The 15,761-nt window shown below is 51.7% G+C and overlaps 1 protein-coding gene across 1 annotated transcript; it reads right to left on the bottom strand.

Annotated features, from left to right (window-relative positions):
- Positions 1–5,021: 5,021 nt before the first annotated feature.
- On the bottom strand, positions 5,022–14,811 carry NYAP1 (neuronal tyrosine phosphorylated phosphoinositide-3-kinase adaptor 1; the record flags this gene model as incomplete). Its single annotated transcript, XM_080941265.1, has 7 exons — positions 14,714–14,811; positions 13,275–13,426; positions 11,426–11,781; positions 8,766–10,280; positions 7,691–7,900; positions 7,132–7,241; positions 5,022–5,258 (listed from the first exon to the last, which is right to left on the bottom strand). Exons 2-7 carry the CDS (start codon positions 13,340–13,342, stop codon positions 5,022–5,024), a joined length of 2,496 nt encoding a protein of 831 aa, XP_080797391.1. The 5' UTR covers positions 13,343–13,426; positions 14,714–14,811.
- Between the last annotated feature and the right edge of the window lie 950 nt (positions 14,812–15,761).

Below are 15,761 nucleotides of genomic sequence, written 5' to 3'. Positions count from 1 at the left end.
AGCACTTTAGAGTGCTGAGATATCTCCGTATCCTTAACTAAAAAAAAAAAAAAAAATACCTTTATTTTGTGTGAGGGTGGGTGTGGTGAGGGATGTCATGTCACAGTGTGTGGGACTGCATGCTCTCCTTCACCCATGTTGGTCCAAGGGTTCAACTTTAGATTGGCAGGCTTGGTAGCAAGCACCTTTATTCTCTGAGCCATCTCATAGACCCTTTAGAAAAGGAGAATATTTTTTGTTGTTGTTTGGTTGGTTTTGTGGGTTTTTGTTTTTGTTTGTTTGTTTGTTTTTGAAACAGTGTTTTTCTGTGTAACCCTGGCCGTCCTGAAACTCCCTCTGTAGACCAGGCTACCCTCGAATTCTTTTCTTCTGAGACTTCAAAATAGACACAAGTAAGTATTTGTTGTACTTCCTTCAGACCTTATCCTTTGTCAAGATTTACAAATTAAACAAATCAAATGTGCTTCCTAGGGGTTGGAGAGATGGCTCAGCGGTTAAGAGCACTGAATGCTCTTCCAGAAGTCCTAAGTTCCATTCTCAGCAACCACATAGTGGCTTGCAACCATCTGTAATGGGATCTGATGCCCTCTTCTGGTGTGTGGAAAGCTACAGTGCACTCAAATACATAAAATAAGTAAATAATTCTTTAAAAACAAAACAAAACAAAACAAAAGCATGCTTTCTAGAGTGTTCCTTTCTGTATGCCTTGCCTACAGGCTTGATTTCCTTCACGAACATTGAGAACTGTGTGCAGAATATCTGTAACTTCCACACTCTATTCAATACTTCATGTGTTTAGTCTATTCTATCTTCTATTCTATCTTCCACATTCTATTCAACACTTCCCGTGTTTAGTCTATTCCATTGTCTGCATTCTATTCACTTCTGGTGTTTAGTCTATTTAACACTTCCGGTGTTTAATCTATCTTCCGTCCCTGCCTTCCGCATTTTATTCAACACTTCCGGTGTTTAGTCTGTTCTATCTTTTCATTTTTTAGTCAATGAACTTTGGGGTTTGTTTTCATTATTTTCAACAACACTGCAATTAGCGCTCTCATGCAGGGACTACAACAGGTCACAGGATTATTTCTGGAGGACAAATTCATCAACTGAAATGAGAGCCATAGCCTCTGACATACCCCTCCTAACTGGTTACTTCTTCACGCCATAATATTTGTTTGTTTTGGAACAATGTTTCCTGTAGCCCAGGCTATCCTGAAGCTAAGTGGACTTCTGATCCTCTTTCCTCCACCTCCTGAGTACTGGGATCACAGACACCCTGCAGAAACTAACTACTCCCTTCCAAACTACTTTCTAATGAGCCCCCTTTTCAGACAGTTCTAGATGCAAGGGTGTCTGTCTCTGGGCTCCTTATTCTGATATTTGAGTCCTGTTCTAGGGCCGACATGTTCCAGGTTTATGCTTCAGTGTTCGGTAAGGCAGGTCACCCCGTTATTCTGTTTCAGAATGTTCTGGCTTTCCCCATTATCATTCTGGATGAACTTTAAAATTTTAGCAAGTTTCCCAAATAAATCCCTTAGGGCTGCAGTATATTCATTTGAAAACTGTCACCTTTTACATCAAGCTGTTTAAATGTATCCACAAGTCATTGCTCCCTGCTTATTCAAATCTTACCTTTTTGCTTAAAAATATTTGTGTGTGCACATGTGTGTGCGCCCACATGTGCATGCATTCATACCACTGTGTTTCTGTCAAGGTCAGAGGACAACTGTATAGAGCCCACTTCTTCTGCCTACCTTTGTGTGGGTTCTGGGAATCGAACTTTGTGCATTACACTTGGCAGCAAGCACCTTTACCCTTGAGTTGTCACGCCATGTGTTTTGTCTTAATTTATACAGTTTTAGTTTCATTCTTGTTTTTTTTTTTTTTTTTTTTTTTTGCTTTTGCTTGTTATGTCCTGGGCACCATGAAATCAGAAGAGGATGTCAGATGCCCTGGAAACTGAAGTTACAGATGTTTATAAACCTTTGTTTTTAAGGAGCTAGGAACCAAACTTGCATCCAGTGCTCTTACCTGCTGAGTCAGCTCTCCAGCCTCTAAATTTCCTTTTTAAAGTGACTTTGCAAGATGTCGATTTTATTGATGGATCTGATAGGGACTTTGGGGTTCTACATATTTCTTATTAAAGTTACTTCCAGATGCATAATATATTTTTTTCCTCAGACTTGCTATGTGCTTACCCAGGGCTCTGAATGTATTAGGTGATCACTCTACCACATGAACTACATCCTCATATAATTTTTTACTGCTGTTATTAACATTCTAACGACTTTTATTTGGTGTTTCTGATTTTTATTTGCATCTGTGTAAGTGTGCATGCCATGTGTGTGTGGAAGTCATATAACAACCCACCGTAGTTAGTTCTCCCCTTCTATTATGTGAGTCCAGTAGATCAAAACAAGGACCTGGGCTGGAGAGATGGCTCAGGGGTTAAGAGCACCGACTGCTCTTCCAGAGGTCCTGAGTTCAATTCCCAGCAACCACATGGTGGCTCACAACCATCTGTAATGGGATCTAGTGCCTGCTTCTAGTGTGTCCGAAGACAGCAACAGTGTACTCATACACATTAAATAAATAAATCTTTAAAAAAAAAAAACAAAAAAACAAAAAAAAGACAAGGACCTCAGTCTCAGCAGCAAAGACCCTTCCTTACCTGTTAAACCTTTCTCTCTCTCTCTATGTATATATGTGTATATATATGTATATATATGTACATATATATGTATGTACATATATTGTGTACTATGTACATGTGCCCTTGGGTTCCAAAATGACGGCATCAGATTTATCTTCTTGGAACTAGAGTTATAGACAACAGTCAGCCAACATGTAGGTGCTGGAAATCAAACTCAGGACCTCTATGAAAGTAGTAAGTTCACTTAACCACTGAGCCATCTCTCCAGCCCTTTCCATTTCTTCTCAACAGGATCTTATATGTAGCCTAGGCTGACTTTGAACTATGACCCTGAACTCCTGATCCCCCCATACCCCGACTTTACCTTCTAAGTGCTGGGGTTACAGGCACACACCACTATACCTGTCTTCTGTTCATTTCTCTAACTAACCATAAAAATGTCTACTGCTTGTGGGGTTTTTGTTGCTTTTGTTTCTTGAGACAGTGTCATAGTTTGGTCACATCGTTCAGGCAGGCCTCGGACTCCGGATCTTCCTCCCTGTCTCCCAAAGGCCGGTATTACAGGACTGCACCTCAACCTCTGTGCCTGACCTTATCTCCCAAACTACCATTCATTTCTTTGTCTCTTTTTTTTTTTTTTTTTTTTTTTTTTTTTTTGTGACAGGGTTTAGGTTTCCCTGTGTAGCCCTGGCTGTCCCAGAACTCACTTTTTAGACCAGGCTGGCCTGGAATTCTGCCTTCCAAGCGCTGGGGTTAAAGGCATGCACTCTCCCCGCCCCCATTACTTCTAATTGGTGTTCTCAATCCTAAAAACCAGCAGAGCACTGTCACCGGTGGTTTTGACTCTGCATGATGCCTCAGCATTATTAACTCAGACAAGAGGTAAGCCACTCACTGGGAAGTTTTGGATAAGAACTCTACCCCTTTCCCTGGGAGATTCTAGGCAAATGCTCTACTGCAGACTTATACCCCCAGCCTTCTTACCGGATCTATTCGTGTTCTTAGATGACCAACAGCCCTCTTTTTTCTCGGTCAGCCCTGCATCAGTGTTTACTGGAGTCTAGGAGTTCCAGCTCCCACAGCAGACTGCAAGATCAGCAGAATACCTCACAGTCTGGGCATTCTGCATCAATCTACTGCCGGGAGCTCAGCAGATGCTCAGGGGAAAATGGAGTGATCGGAGCCCCCGGGGGTGGCTCAACTGATGTGTGAGCGTCTGAGTCTGGATTCCAAGCCCCCAAGTGGAAATTCTGTAATGCCAGGCGGAAACAGTCAAATCCCTGAGATCAACCTCTGACCTCCATACTTGTGTCCACACGTGCAAACACGTGATGCACACGCTAGGGAGCACACGCAAGTGCGCACGCGCGCACATGCGCACACACGCACACAGAGGAACTTAAGCAATAGCATAATGAATTTCCCACTCACCGGAAACTCTGCCTTTCTTTGTGACTGGTCATGGCGGCTCCCGGCGGCACCTTGGACTCCCACCCACCCAGGGCACTGGGGAAAAGGAGCATGTATAAAAGACAGAGCAACCAGGGGGGAAATATAAGAAGCCAGCTCTAGGATCATGAGTCTTTTAATATATTATTCTGAAAAGAAAGGAATTTAAAAAAAGTTCCTGACAGTTTTTTTTTTAATTTAAATAAATACCCCGCTCCCCCCTCCACCCACTTAAGTTCTCCCTCTTTCCCGAACATCCCACCCATCCCTGGCTAGACCCTTACCCCAGAACTAAATAAAATGCCTGTTTTACAGCAGACCACACTCACTACCAAATTCTGGGAAAACTATAAATACTGTCACTGTCTGGGCCTCTCTGCCTTCTGACTCTGCTCTGAAAGCAGCCACATCCCTCCCTCCCTTTGGCTGGGCAAGGATGGCAGAGGTCTTCAGGCACTGGCCTTAGGGAGAGTGCAAATTTAGCCTTGGTTCTCCACCTCCTGCTCAGGAGTAGGTCAGAAGGGCCCAGAATTGCCCTCCAGACTAAAATAAATAACAAAATAAATACCCTTCCCTACTCCCCCGGCTCTCAATAAAAGAGCTAGTTTCCCTGTTACTCCAGTCTGTCTCCTATACGCCCCACCCCCAGCTTCTTCCAAACTCCTCCCTCCTTTCCCCATGGAGAGCTCCACCTTGGCCTTCAGTTCAAGAGGAGTCTACACTTAGACCCTTCCTTTCCAACATCAAGCAAACCCTCCTCCTCCCCCAAATTGCTTGGGTTGCTGCAGGCACCCCAAGCCCCGACAATGGGCCTAGTAGGAACCCTTTCTCCTACTTGTCCATCTTTCAAGTCTAAAGTAGACCTGGGCAGGCCCCTCCCCTCCTAATCCAGGCGTTCCAGCCGCCTCGGTATTCCTCAGATGGCAGTGTCCCAGAGGACCGTGTGCTGCCGCCGGCAGGGCGGGGTACCAGACTTGCGGGGTTCAGGGCCCCGCCGCCAGCTGGGAAGGATGGGCATGCTCTCTTGCTTGCAGAGCCCCCGGTCGGGACGGTGGCGTGCCTTGATCTCCTTGCACACGCAGCGTTTGCGCTCGATCACCTCCAGGAGTTTGCCGTCGCGCTCCCGGGCCGGCTGGGGCGGCAGAGGGTGTGTCTGTGTCAGGAACCCCAGAGAGAGAAAAATATGTGGGACAGGGAGGGTCCAAGAACCTCGTGACCAAACCAACGACCTACTGTAGAAGCAAACCCTCTCCCAGGCTGTGGGTGTGATGGGGACAGGTTTCTACTTTGGGCACCCTTTGCCCAGTAAGGCACTTTGTGTTAAGAGTAGACTGAAAAAAAAAAAACTGTCTTCCAACAAAACAAAAAGACACCGATGTGGGCAAGCCCAGGCATGGGAGAGAGACTGGGTTGGGGGTGAAGAATGGGAAATCAAAATGCATAATATACTCGTGAAATCACGGAGTATTTAACTTAAAAGAACAAAAGATCTTATGGTGCTAAGAACACAGCTGATACAACAGGAGCTAGAGACGGTTTGCCCGGCACCCACCAAGCCTCAGGTTCAAATGCCCAGCGCCACCTAAATCGGGCTTTGAGGCTCATTCTTGAAATCCCAATATTCTGGGAGTCAGAAGTTCAAGGTCGTCCTCAGCTACATAACGAGTCGGAGGACACTGGAATATATTCGTGAAAGCCTCTCACACAAAAGTTGGGCTATGCATTGAATCACAGCTTTGAATTCCAGTACTTGGGAGGCAGAGATTTCTATGAGTTGAAGGCTAGCCTGATCTACATGAGTTCCAGGACAGCCAGGGCTATGAGTCTGCTTAAATAAATTCAAAAAAATTAATTAATTAAAAAAAGAAGCAAATATCAGGAGGTGGTGACACCTTTGATCCCTAGCACTGTGGGGGCAGAAGCCGGTGGATCTCTGAGTTCTGGGTCAGCCTGGTCTACAGAGTGACCTCCAGGACAGTTTGTCCTTAAAGAAAAAAAAAAAAAAAAAAAAACCCCAGAAACTCAAAACAGCAACAACAACAAGACTAAACAAAAAGCTAGACTTTCCAGACCAGACATGTATTTTTTCAAATTTGACCTAAATTTCTAAAGGTACCCGTAGACAAGTCCCTTCTTAGAAGTGTTGCCACCGAGGACCTTGCTTCTGTAAGCACAAGGACATAACCACGCAGCCCACTAAGGAAGCCGTCCTTCCTGCCTCGGTCCCCGTTCCCCTTGGCCTGTGCAGGCCACACTGGCTGTTCTCCAAACTGATCTTCTTCCTTTCCTTTCTTCTTTCTGTTCATTTTCCTTCCCTGTTCATTTACTAACTCAGTTTCTAAAAAGTGGCTCATTCATCTTGTGGTGACACATGACAGTTCATGGAAGTCAGAAGGCCATTTCTGAGAGTCACCTCTCCCCTTCCTTCCGCTGTGTAGGTCCCGGGGCTCAAACCCAGGTCGTCAGGCTTGGCTGCAAGCGCCTTTACCCACTAAGCCATTTTGCAGCCCTCTTTCTTTTTATGATTTTTTCCTTGTATTTGTGTATGTGTCTTCATGATTATGTGCTGAGTGTGTGGACTTAGAGGCCGGAGAGGACACTGGATTCCCTGGAACTGCAGTTACAGGTAGTTGTGAACTGCTCACTGTGGGTGCTGGGAATTGAACTCAGGTCCTCTGCAAGAAAACATGCTTGTAACTGTTTGGCCATCTCTCCAGCCCCCTTTCTTTTCAATAGGGAGGAGGACCTTGAATTCCTAACCCCCCTCCTTCCATACCCCAAGCTACAGGTATATGCCCTGACCTCTTTCTTTCCCTACTTATTAATTCGCTTTCCAATTGGTTATTTTGAGACAGGATTTTTTTTTAATGTAGCCCAACCAGGTCTCCAACTCTAAATGAATTCTTTTGTCTCAGCCTCCAAGATCACTGAATAACATGGGTAAGTGAGTGTCTGTCTTTTCTTTTTATATCCAAGCCTTCTTTACTGTCTGCTCCTCTAAAGAGAAAACAAAGACCAGATCTCACCTGGCTCAGGGCATCCCTGGGTTGGCTGCAGGGCCGAGGGGTGTGGAGCGCAGCCTGACGGACCCCAGAGGTGGAGGCAGAGCGGCCCAGGCGATACCCTCCTGTGAAATCTAGGCCCAAAAACCAGACATGAGAAGAGAGACCCACAGATACCTCTTCCATCACCTCCCAAAGAAGGCTGTAGGCCAAACGGTCCCCCGCCTCATCAAAGAAGGGAAGAAATGGAGATACAGTGTTAAGATTAAGGTCTCTAGCTGGGCATGTAACTCAGTAATAGAGCACTCATTTGTCTAGAATCCCCCAGTGAGGGGCTGGGGGCGTGGCTCAGTGGTAGAGCCCCTGCCTAGAATCCCCCAGTGAGGGGCTGGGGGCGTGGCTCAGTGGTAGAGCACCTTGCTTTGCCTGTGGAAACTTCTGGGTTCCTTTCAAAGTTCAAGAAATATTTTTCAAAGACAGACATGGATTGGATAGGGTGTCAGGCAGGGCAGTCCAAGGTGGACTCTGGCGGATTCCTGACCCCACCCATTTCTGTATATAGAGTATGAGGGCAAAGTGTCACCTCCATTCCGGTGGCAGGCCGGGAAAGTCTGGCAAGGAACGGGCAGCGCTGTGCGGCTCCCTCCTCGATCGTGGTGGATCCTGGCCAGCAGACCCTCTGCCCCCTGGCTCCTCACAGGAATCCCTGATGCCACTGGGCCCCTGTCCTCATGCTCGACTTTGCCTGGACCTTCTGTACTGCCATTCCAGGCCCGGGCACCGTCCTCTTCTGCTGGGACAACAACAAAAAAGCTCAGTGTGGGAGGGGCCTCCCTATCCTAAGCATGGGTGGCCCATGCAAATTACAACAGAGATGTTGTACAAGAGAAGGCTCTGCCTCTCATTCCCCCAGCACACACACACACACACACACACACACACACACACACACGAGTCCCAGCCCTGCCACCTCTACCCATTGTTACTGTCCCCGGGGCTCAGACTCATATACGTGCTCATTTATGTTCTCCGTTCAGAAAAGCCTTTTGGGGCCGTTCTCAATACCAGCTTTAGCTTTGAAACCTCTTCAGGTCTAGACAGGGTTAGAATGGAAAACAGAGGTGCTGACTCTTCATAGGAGAGAATCCCAAATTCAGATCCCAAAAAGGCAGTGTGTGTGGGGAGGGGGAAGCATTGAGTGTATGGAGTTGGGGGAAGGGCTGTATGTGAACTAAGCCCCATCTCTGAGAGCAGACCTGGCAGAGCATTGCGTTGCCTGGCAACGGTAGGGGCCTCCCTCTCCTCTCACTCCTGTCTGGATGGGTTGCCATGGTAATGGCTGGGAGACAGCTGTGTTTAGCTCCTAGTGTGCACACACTCACAAACACACACCCTTGCAGCCCAAGAAAGGGAGGGGCAGAGGGTGGAGCAGGATGAGTCCGGATTCTACTTCAGCCTCTCTCCCAGCCCTTCCTACCTTTTCCTGAACACCAGAAGCAGCACCCCACTCTACCCATCTGCTCTCCATCCCCATCTTTCTGCTCTCCCAGAGAACTTTCCAGGTCAGGACAATAGGCCTATAGATTCCAAATACCTTTCTTCCACATTTACCCCAACCATGAGCAGCTTCCCACACCCAGTCTCCACGCCTCACTCACTGTCCACTTCCTTTGCCTTCCGTCCTCCATACAGGACCTTCCTCTGCAGAGCCCAGCCTGCCCCAAATGTGGCACCCATCTCTTCTTCCTCTTCTGGCGTCCCGGCACTGGCGATGACATGGGCACAGGAGATGCTGGCAAAGGCACCCCCATCAGTCCCTTGCTCTTGCAGCTGGATCTTGACCATGGGGGATGGTGCCCCCATAGCACAGCCCTTATTCAGCACCCCCCCAGCCTTGAGGCTGTCATAGGCAGGGGGTCTCTTGAGCCCAGCTGCTGTGGCTGGGTAGGTCCAGAGGGGGGCCAGAGGGCCTGCGGTTGGATCCGGAAGGCTGTGGGGGGAGGCCAGGCAGCTGCGGTGGTGGAGGACCCCAGCTGCTGAACCCATAGCCCCGCTATGGGAGCTGGATTTCCCTGGGACAGGGGGCCTCGAACTGGCACACAGCATTCCATGAAGAACCGAGATCTCCTCCGTCTTTGGCTCTCCAACACCCAGGGGTGGACCAGCTGGCAGGACCGAGTGTGTGGTCACTTTTACCGCAGAATACACCATAGTGTATGACACGGCCTTGTCCTTGGAGGGGCCAGGGAGCAAGGCAGCTGGGGCAGGGTGGGCTGCCGGTACCCCTGCTGCCTTGGGGCAGATCATGCTGTGAGAGTTGGGGAGCTCCCGCTCTCCCCGGGTCTGGCCAGAGCCCTGGGGTGGCAACGGTGTTGAGTGGCTTCGGGCCCGGCCTGATGGTCCCAGCAATAGCAGGTTGGCAGCAGGAGGCGGAGGCGGCAGGGGAGGCGTCTCCCGCTCTCGTGCAGGCACTTGGGGAGCTGGGGTGGAACCGGCTGGCTCCTTGGAGTGGCAGAGGACCGGTAGCCTTGAGACCCCATCGCCAGGGGCTCGTGAAGCAGACTTGGCTTGAGGGAAGGCCAGAAGTGGAGGCCGATGCTGAAGGAGGTTGGGAAAGGGTGGGGGTATTTCACAAGAAGTGGTCTTGGTGGGTGTCCCATCCCTCCGGCTTGGGAGGGCCGAAGCTGGGCGACGATGAGGGTGGGGGTGAGGCTGGAGGACATGAGGCTGTTGTGGAGGAGAGGGTGCTATCAACGGAGGAGGCACGTTAGCCCTGCCATCTCCCGCCTCTTCAGACAAGGGGTACTTCATCTCTTCATATATAGCCTCACTGTCTTCAGAGTCCGAATCTGCAGCAGCAGGAGGGGTTGGGCCTCCACTTCCAAGAGGAGGTCCCGTCAGGCCTCCTCCACTTCGTCCTCCTCCACGAAAGACATCCCCTACCATCTCAATGTACACGGGCTCTTCTTCCTGGGCACCTGCATCCAGATCTCCAGCTATTCGAGAAGCCCTACTGAGGCGTTGCAGGGGCAGGTTCCCCGCTCGAGGAGCTGGGGCTGGGGCACAAGACTCATCGAAGGACACAGACAGCTGGGTATTGGGGCTTCGCCTGGGTTTCTGTGGCGGAACCTTCCGGCTGGACTCGCGACACTCAGGGGTTGGTTTCTGGGAGCCTAAGTAGAGTGGGGAAAAGAAAAAGAAATGGAACTTATCGAATAGAGCACCTAACAAGCCAGTTAAGTAAGTGCTCTACCACTGGGCCATGCCCCCAGCCCCTCACTGGTGGATTCTAGGCAGGGGCTCTACCACTGAGCCACGCCCCCAGCCCCTCACTGGGGGATTCTAGGCAGGGGCTCTACCACTGAGCCACACCCCAGCCCCTCACTGGGGGATTCTAGGCAGGGGCTCTACCACTGAGCCACACCCCAGCCCCTCACTGGGGGATTCTAGGCAGGGGCTCTACCACTGAGCCACGCCCCCAGCCCCTCACTGGGGGATTCTAGGCAGGGGCTCTACCACTGAGCCACGCCCCAGCCCCTCACTAGGGGATTTTAGGCAGGTGCTCTCTACCTTTAAAATACATACTCAGCTTTATTTTTTTCTGATAATTTTTTTGTCTAAGATAGGGTTTCTAAGTTGCCCAGGGTGGCCTTTAACTCATTTCATAGAAAAGGGGTAAGACTCCTTTCTAATCTGGTGACCCAACTTCAAGGGCATATTTGACTTGCCATCTTTTCCACGACCTCCTACTCAGAGCCCAGTAAGTTTCTTTTCTATAAGTCAGTCCCCAGTCTTCGTTTGTTTTATTCCTTCCTTCCTTTCTTCCTGTTTTGTTTGTTTGCGACAGGGTGTCACCATATAGCCTTGGCTAGCCTAGAATTCCATATGTAATTCAGGTTGGCCTTAAACTCTCAGAGATCCTCCTGGCTCTGTCCCCTGAGCATTGGGGTTAAAGTTGGACACCATCATGGCCCAGGTTGTGTTAGTTTGTTTTTAGCTTTTAAAAAAAAAAAAAAAAAAAAAAAAAAAACACTGGGTCTCACGATCTCTACCTCACCCTCCTACCAACTCCAGAATCCGCAGTTCCACCTTTGGGTCATTTCCTAAGAGCTATTTTTTTAGGGAGTGTCTCCTGCCCTTGGATGGTTCATCTGAGGTCCACCTAAAAGAAACCCCCCATTCCTTTTGAGAATGGAACCTTCCACTTCCTTGGCTCTTGCCTGAATGAACCCTCCCAGAGGCCCCCCCTGGCTTGGAATGGATCCTGCCGTTTCCAGCTTCCTCCGAAAAGGGATGGGGAACAGGGTGGGTGGCTCACCTGCTTTCTTACTTGGTGGTGTCTCTGCCCCTGATCCTACCATGCTGAGCTTGGTGCTGGGGTGCCTCCGGGGCTTAGCTGGGGGTCTCCGGGTGCCGCTGTCCTCTGTCAACCCTCCTCCACCTCCTCCAGGCCCACCGACTACACTGTCCATGCTGCCCACGGAGTGGCAGGAGAGAGAGCGTGGGGCCATGGCGCTGCGGCAGGGGTGAGGGGTGTGCTCCTGGGACGCGGGCATCGTCATGAAACCCATCCTGAGAGACCGTCGAAGCGAGGCGATGTCCCGCACTCGAACCCCAGGCCCCGGGACAGCCCCAGGCCCCACCGGGCCTGTGGGGGCTGCTTCCTTACTGGAGCTAGACAGAGAAGACAGGATGGGGCAGTATTGAGACTGCAAGCCCCTGCCTTGCCGTCCTCCATCTCAGGAACAGATAGCATTCGAGAGTAGAACAAGGTGTCTCCCCAGTGAGGAGGATAGGAGCCTGGGGTGGGGACATTTGATGGGCTAAGGTAGGAATGTTTTTAGGCAGATTCTTCCGGTTTAAGAAAAGCCAGGCAATGGGTTGGGGTTGGGGACAGCATATGGTGTCAGAAATGAAAAAAATGGTGTGTATATAAGGTAGGGTCCCTGGTGCCGACTGACCACCAAACTAGTACACAGACTGTTAGGTGGGAAAAGATGCAATCCAGGCAACAGCCACCTGACAGACAAGCAGACACACCTGCCACTGTGGCTCCTCGCACGTGCTGGCCCACACCTGGCCTCTGGCCTCTCTTCATGTCTAGCTACTAATGTACTAAGGCCTCTGTCACACCACAGGCCTCTTCTCCCAGAGGCAGGGTGTGATGCCTGAATCATCAGAGTCAGTCTCCCTCTCTCCCTCCCTCCCTCCCTCTCTCTCTCTCTCTCTCTCTCTCTCTCTCTCTCTCTCTCTCTCTGCTGCCCTCTCTCTGTCAGCCTCCTCAGCTCACTTCTATTCTCTTTCTCTGTCCCCGAGTTCTCCTCTGGGTGAGCGAAGGGGGGGGGGTGGCTGGCAGCGAAGAGGGGAGAAGCCTCTGTGGGGTGGGCTCTCATTAAGGCCCTGTCTACTAACCCTTTATTAGGGAGAGATCGCTGTAGTGATCGCTCTGATTAATCTAATTAACAGCAAGAATTAAACTCCACAGTTGCAAGGAGGGATGGAGAGAGCTGGGAGGCGCTTCTGACTCAGGCTCCAAGAGACTGTGTAGTCAAAGGGGAAAGGGAGAGGAGCTGGAGAAATCCGCCTGGGTTGCTCGGAGGTCAGGAGAAAGGGTTGATAGAGATGCAAGAATGAGGGGAATGGGGATCCCACCTGACTCTCCTGCAATAGTTAGCCTATAAATCCAGACACACACACACACACACACACACCTGTCATTTAGTCACTCCTTCCAATAGGAGACCGGTAGGGTATTATATGAATGTTCTTTGAGGTCCCTAAAATGACCCTCTCCCTGGACCCTGTGAGGATGGTGGAGGGGCCTGCCCTTTCCAAGGTCAGGTGACAAGCCAGCAGCCAGTTCTCAAAATAACAGAAAAAAAATGGGGGTCGGGAAGGAAGGACTCAGGCCCTTAGGCATGGGGATAAGCCACTAAGGTCCTCAAAGCTGGAAGTCATTCCCCTGGTTATCCCCTCTCCCAGGAAGGCAGGAACAAGGCTGGGACCACGCATGTGCATTTGCAGCCGTTCTATGCTAAATAGGAAATCTGGGGAAAGAACTCTCTTTGATGACAAAGCTGATGAGCCCTAGAGAGGGCTGGGGCTAAGCAAAAGGGGCAGGTCTGGGTGCAACAGGCACCGGTGGGACGAAGAGGGACCAGCCTCACCTCCTTTTGGTCTCCTCTTCTTTGTGCTGTCTCCACTCCAGCTTGGTTTTCCGGTAAAGAAGGTTCATGTCGTGGGGCAAGAGGTGGCGGCTGAGGGGCCCTGCTTAATGCCACCAGGCCCGGGGGGCGGCCCTCCCTGGGTCCCGGATCCACTTGATAAAGAGAATGGGTGGAGAGAGAAAGGAAGATATGGTTGGGGAGGGAGGGATAAAAGAGAAAAGGGGGCAGAGACATGATTTGGGTCTTCAGAAGAGGAAAACACAGGCAAAGAATATTCAGTACAGCTTAGGGGACCCCTCCCAGACAGACAGCCACACAAGTGTGTGTGTGTGTGTGTGTGTCCAGCACCACACGCCCTGACAAAGGTGTTTGGAGCCAAAGACACTGAGCGATCAGGTTGACACGGATTCCCGTTCTGTGTAAATATGTCCTGAACCGCCACAGACAGACAGACCTCACAAGCACACAGCAACTCTGTAGGGACACAGCATATTTAGACACACCACCAGCCACAGACTGGTATCTACAAATAGAGACAGACATAAAGGGGCGCACACACAGGTAAACACAAACCCAGGAACAACAAACACACAGACATAAACACCCACAGACACACCCACCGATACACACAGACCTCTAGCACACAAATCTGCTATGGAATTGGCCACACCTACAGACAAGTTGTGCCCAGGGCCTACTTGCGTACATCGCACCCAGCTTGGGGGGGGCAGTTAGGCTTGCTACCCTTTTTTGGGCCCTGAGGCTTAGTGGGGGGGTCAGGTTTAGGACAGGGTTGGGATGCTGAAGGAAGGATGGTTAGCTGAGTTGAGTAACTAAAATCCCACCCATCCATCTACCTTTACTCTCTGGAGTCCCCGCTTTTCCAGTCCTGGGCCTGGACCTCCGTCCACCTCTATTCGAGCTCTTGGTCCCTCACTCAGCAATGGTTTCTGCCTCCCTCCTCTTGCTGATAGCCCAAATCAATCTACCTTCTGTCTGCTCCAGGATTTGGGAGAACCCCGGCTTCCCCCTAGTAGTCCCGCCCCCGAATCCCACCCTGGCGGGGGCGGGGGGTCTCCAGCCTGGCCCCATAGCAACCTTCTGGGCTGCGGCCTCCATACCTCCGCTTTGCGTCCCTTCCCCCAAACACACTCTCCCTTTCGCCTTCAGCTTCACGTCTTCTCCCTGGAGCCCCTCCTCACAGCCGTTCTCCTCCTTCCCCAGTTTGTTCCAAACCTGGTCTGCTTCATCCTCCCCCCCCACCCCCCCCACCCCCGCTATCCATCCAAGGGCCCCAGGTTCCCGGGGCACCCCCTCCTCTTCCCCTTGTCCTGCTACCCTGGGTGTCTCCGCCTCTCGCCCCGCCAATCCTCCCTACCCCTATTGCCCCCATCACCACCTCCCCGCATGAAGCCTCCCCAGTTTCTACATCACCGTACCTGGCCTGCCGGGCGCCGGCCCCCCCATGCCGGGCTCCGCCCGGAGCAGGAGGAGGGAGGAGGAGAGACAGAGAGAGACCGGGGGAGCCGAACTGGGCCCTGCCGCAGAGACAGCCCCGCCTCCGGGTCCGCCCCCAGACCCGCCCCCGGCCCCAAACCCACCCTTCCACACCCTCCAAGGACAGAGCGAGAACGGCGGTGCGGCGCTGCACCAGGAGGTTGGGGTGGAGGGTGCAGGGACTGCGGAGCGTACAGGGGATCTTGAGAGGAAGGTCTTGGGGTGTGGGAGTCCCGCTCCCAAGCCTTCCGGCGTCTGATCCTCGCCGACCCGCGACCCCTACTCAGCCGTGCTGTGCTGGGTTGGGTCTCCCAAGCCCTAAACGGGACCGGAGCGGGGGTGCTCAGCGGCGCCCCCCAGCGGGAGCCTGGAGGTCGCACCCACCCGCGAACCCCGTGCGCCTTAGTGCTCCCGGGTGGGAGGCTGCGGATGCGGCTCCTGGGTGCTGCCAAGCGGTGAGGCGGGCAGAGGGACTCCGAGTTGCCTGCCCGGAGATTAATGCATCTGCTCAGCAGGGGGCGTGCTCCCTTGGCCTAGTCCCGACCGTGCCCCCACCCCGCCACCCCGCCCTAGGTGCGGGGAGGGCACGAGAATTGGCTGGCTTGGTGCTAGGCCTCCTCCCCTTGCAGCCTCCCAGGCGCCCGGACCTTGTTCCACAGTGTGGGGCTCAAAGTCTTCCGCACATCCGCCCCCGCGGTCCAAGTCATCCCTTACTAACCTTTGACTCCGTGGGCGCCGCCTGCCAGGAGCTGAGCGCGCTAGGTTGGCCGGTACAGGAGACCACCAGGAGCACTACCTGGGAGTGGTTAGGGATGTGACCTCACCCCTCCCCTCCTTTGACCTTTTCTCATCAGCCCTCTGACAAATTCCTTGCTTGGATTAGCTCCGACACATAGCTTTGTGTTTGGGTAAATCGGCTGTATCCTCCAAAGACTGGGGGGCGGTCAATGCGGCAAAATCTTTGCAGGTGTGCTGTGTGGCCTCAAGTAA

Source organism: Micromys minutus (assembly GCF_963924665.1).
Source record: "Micromys minutus genome assembly, chromosome: 29".
NCBI lineage: Eukaryota > Metazoa > Chordata > Mammalia > Rodentia > Muridae > Micromys > Micromys minutus.
Note: the sequence above shows the minus strand (reverse complement) of the source record. Positions and strands in the feature narration are given on the sequence as shown.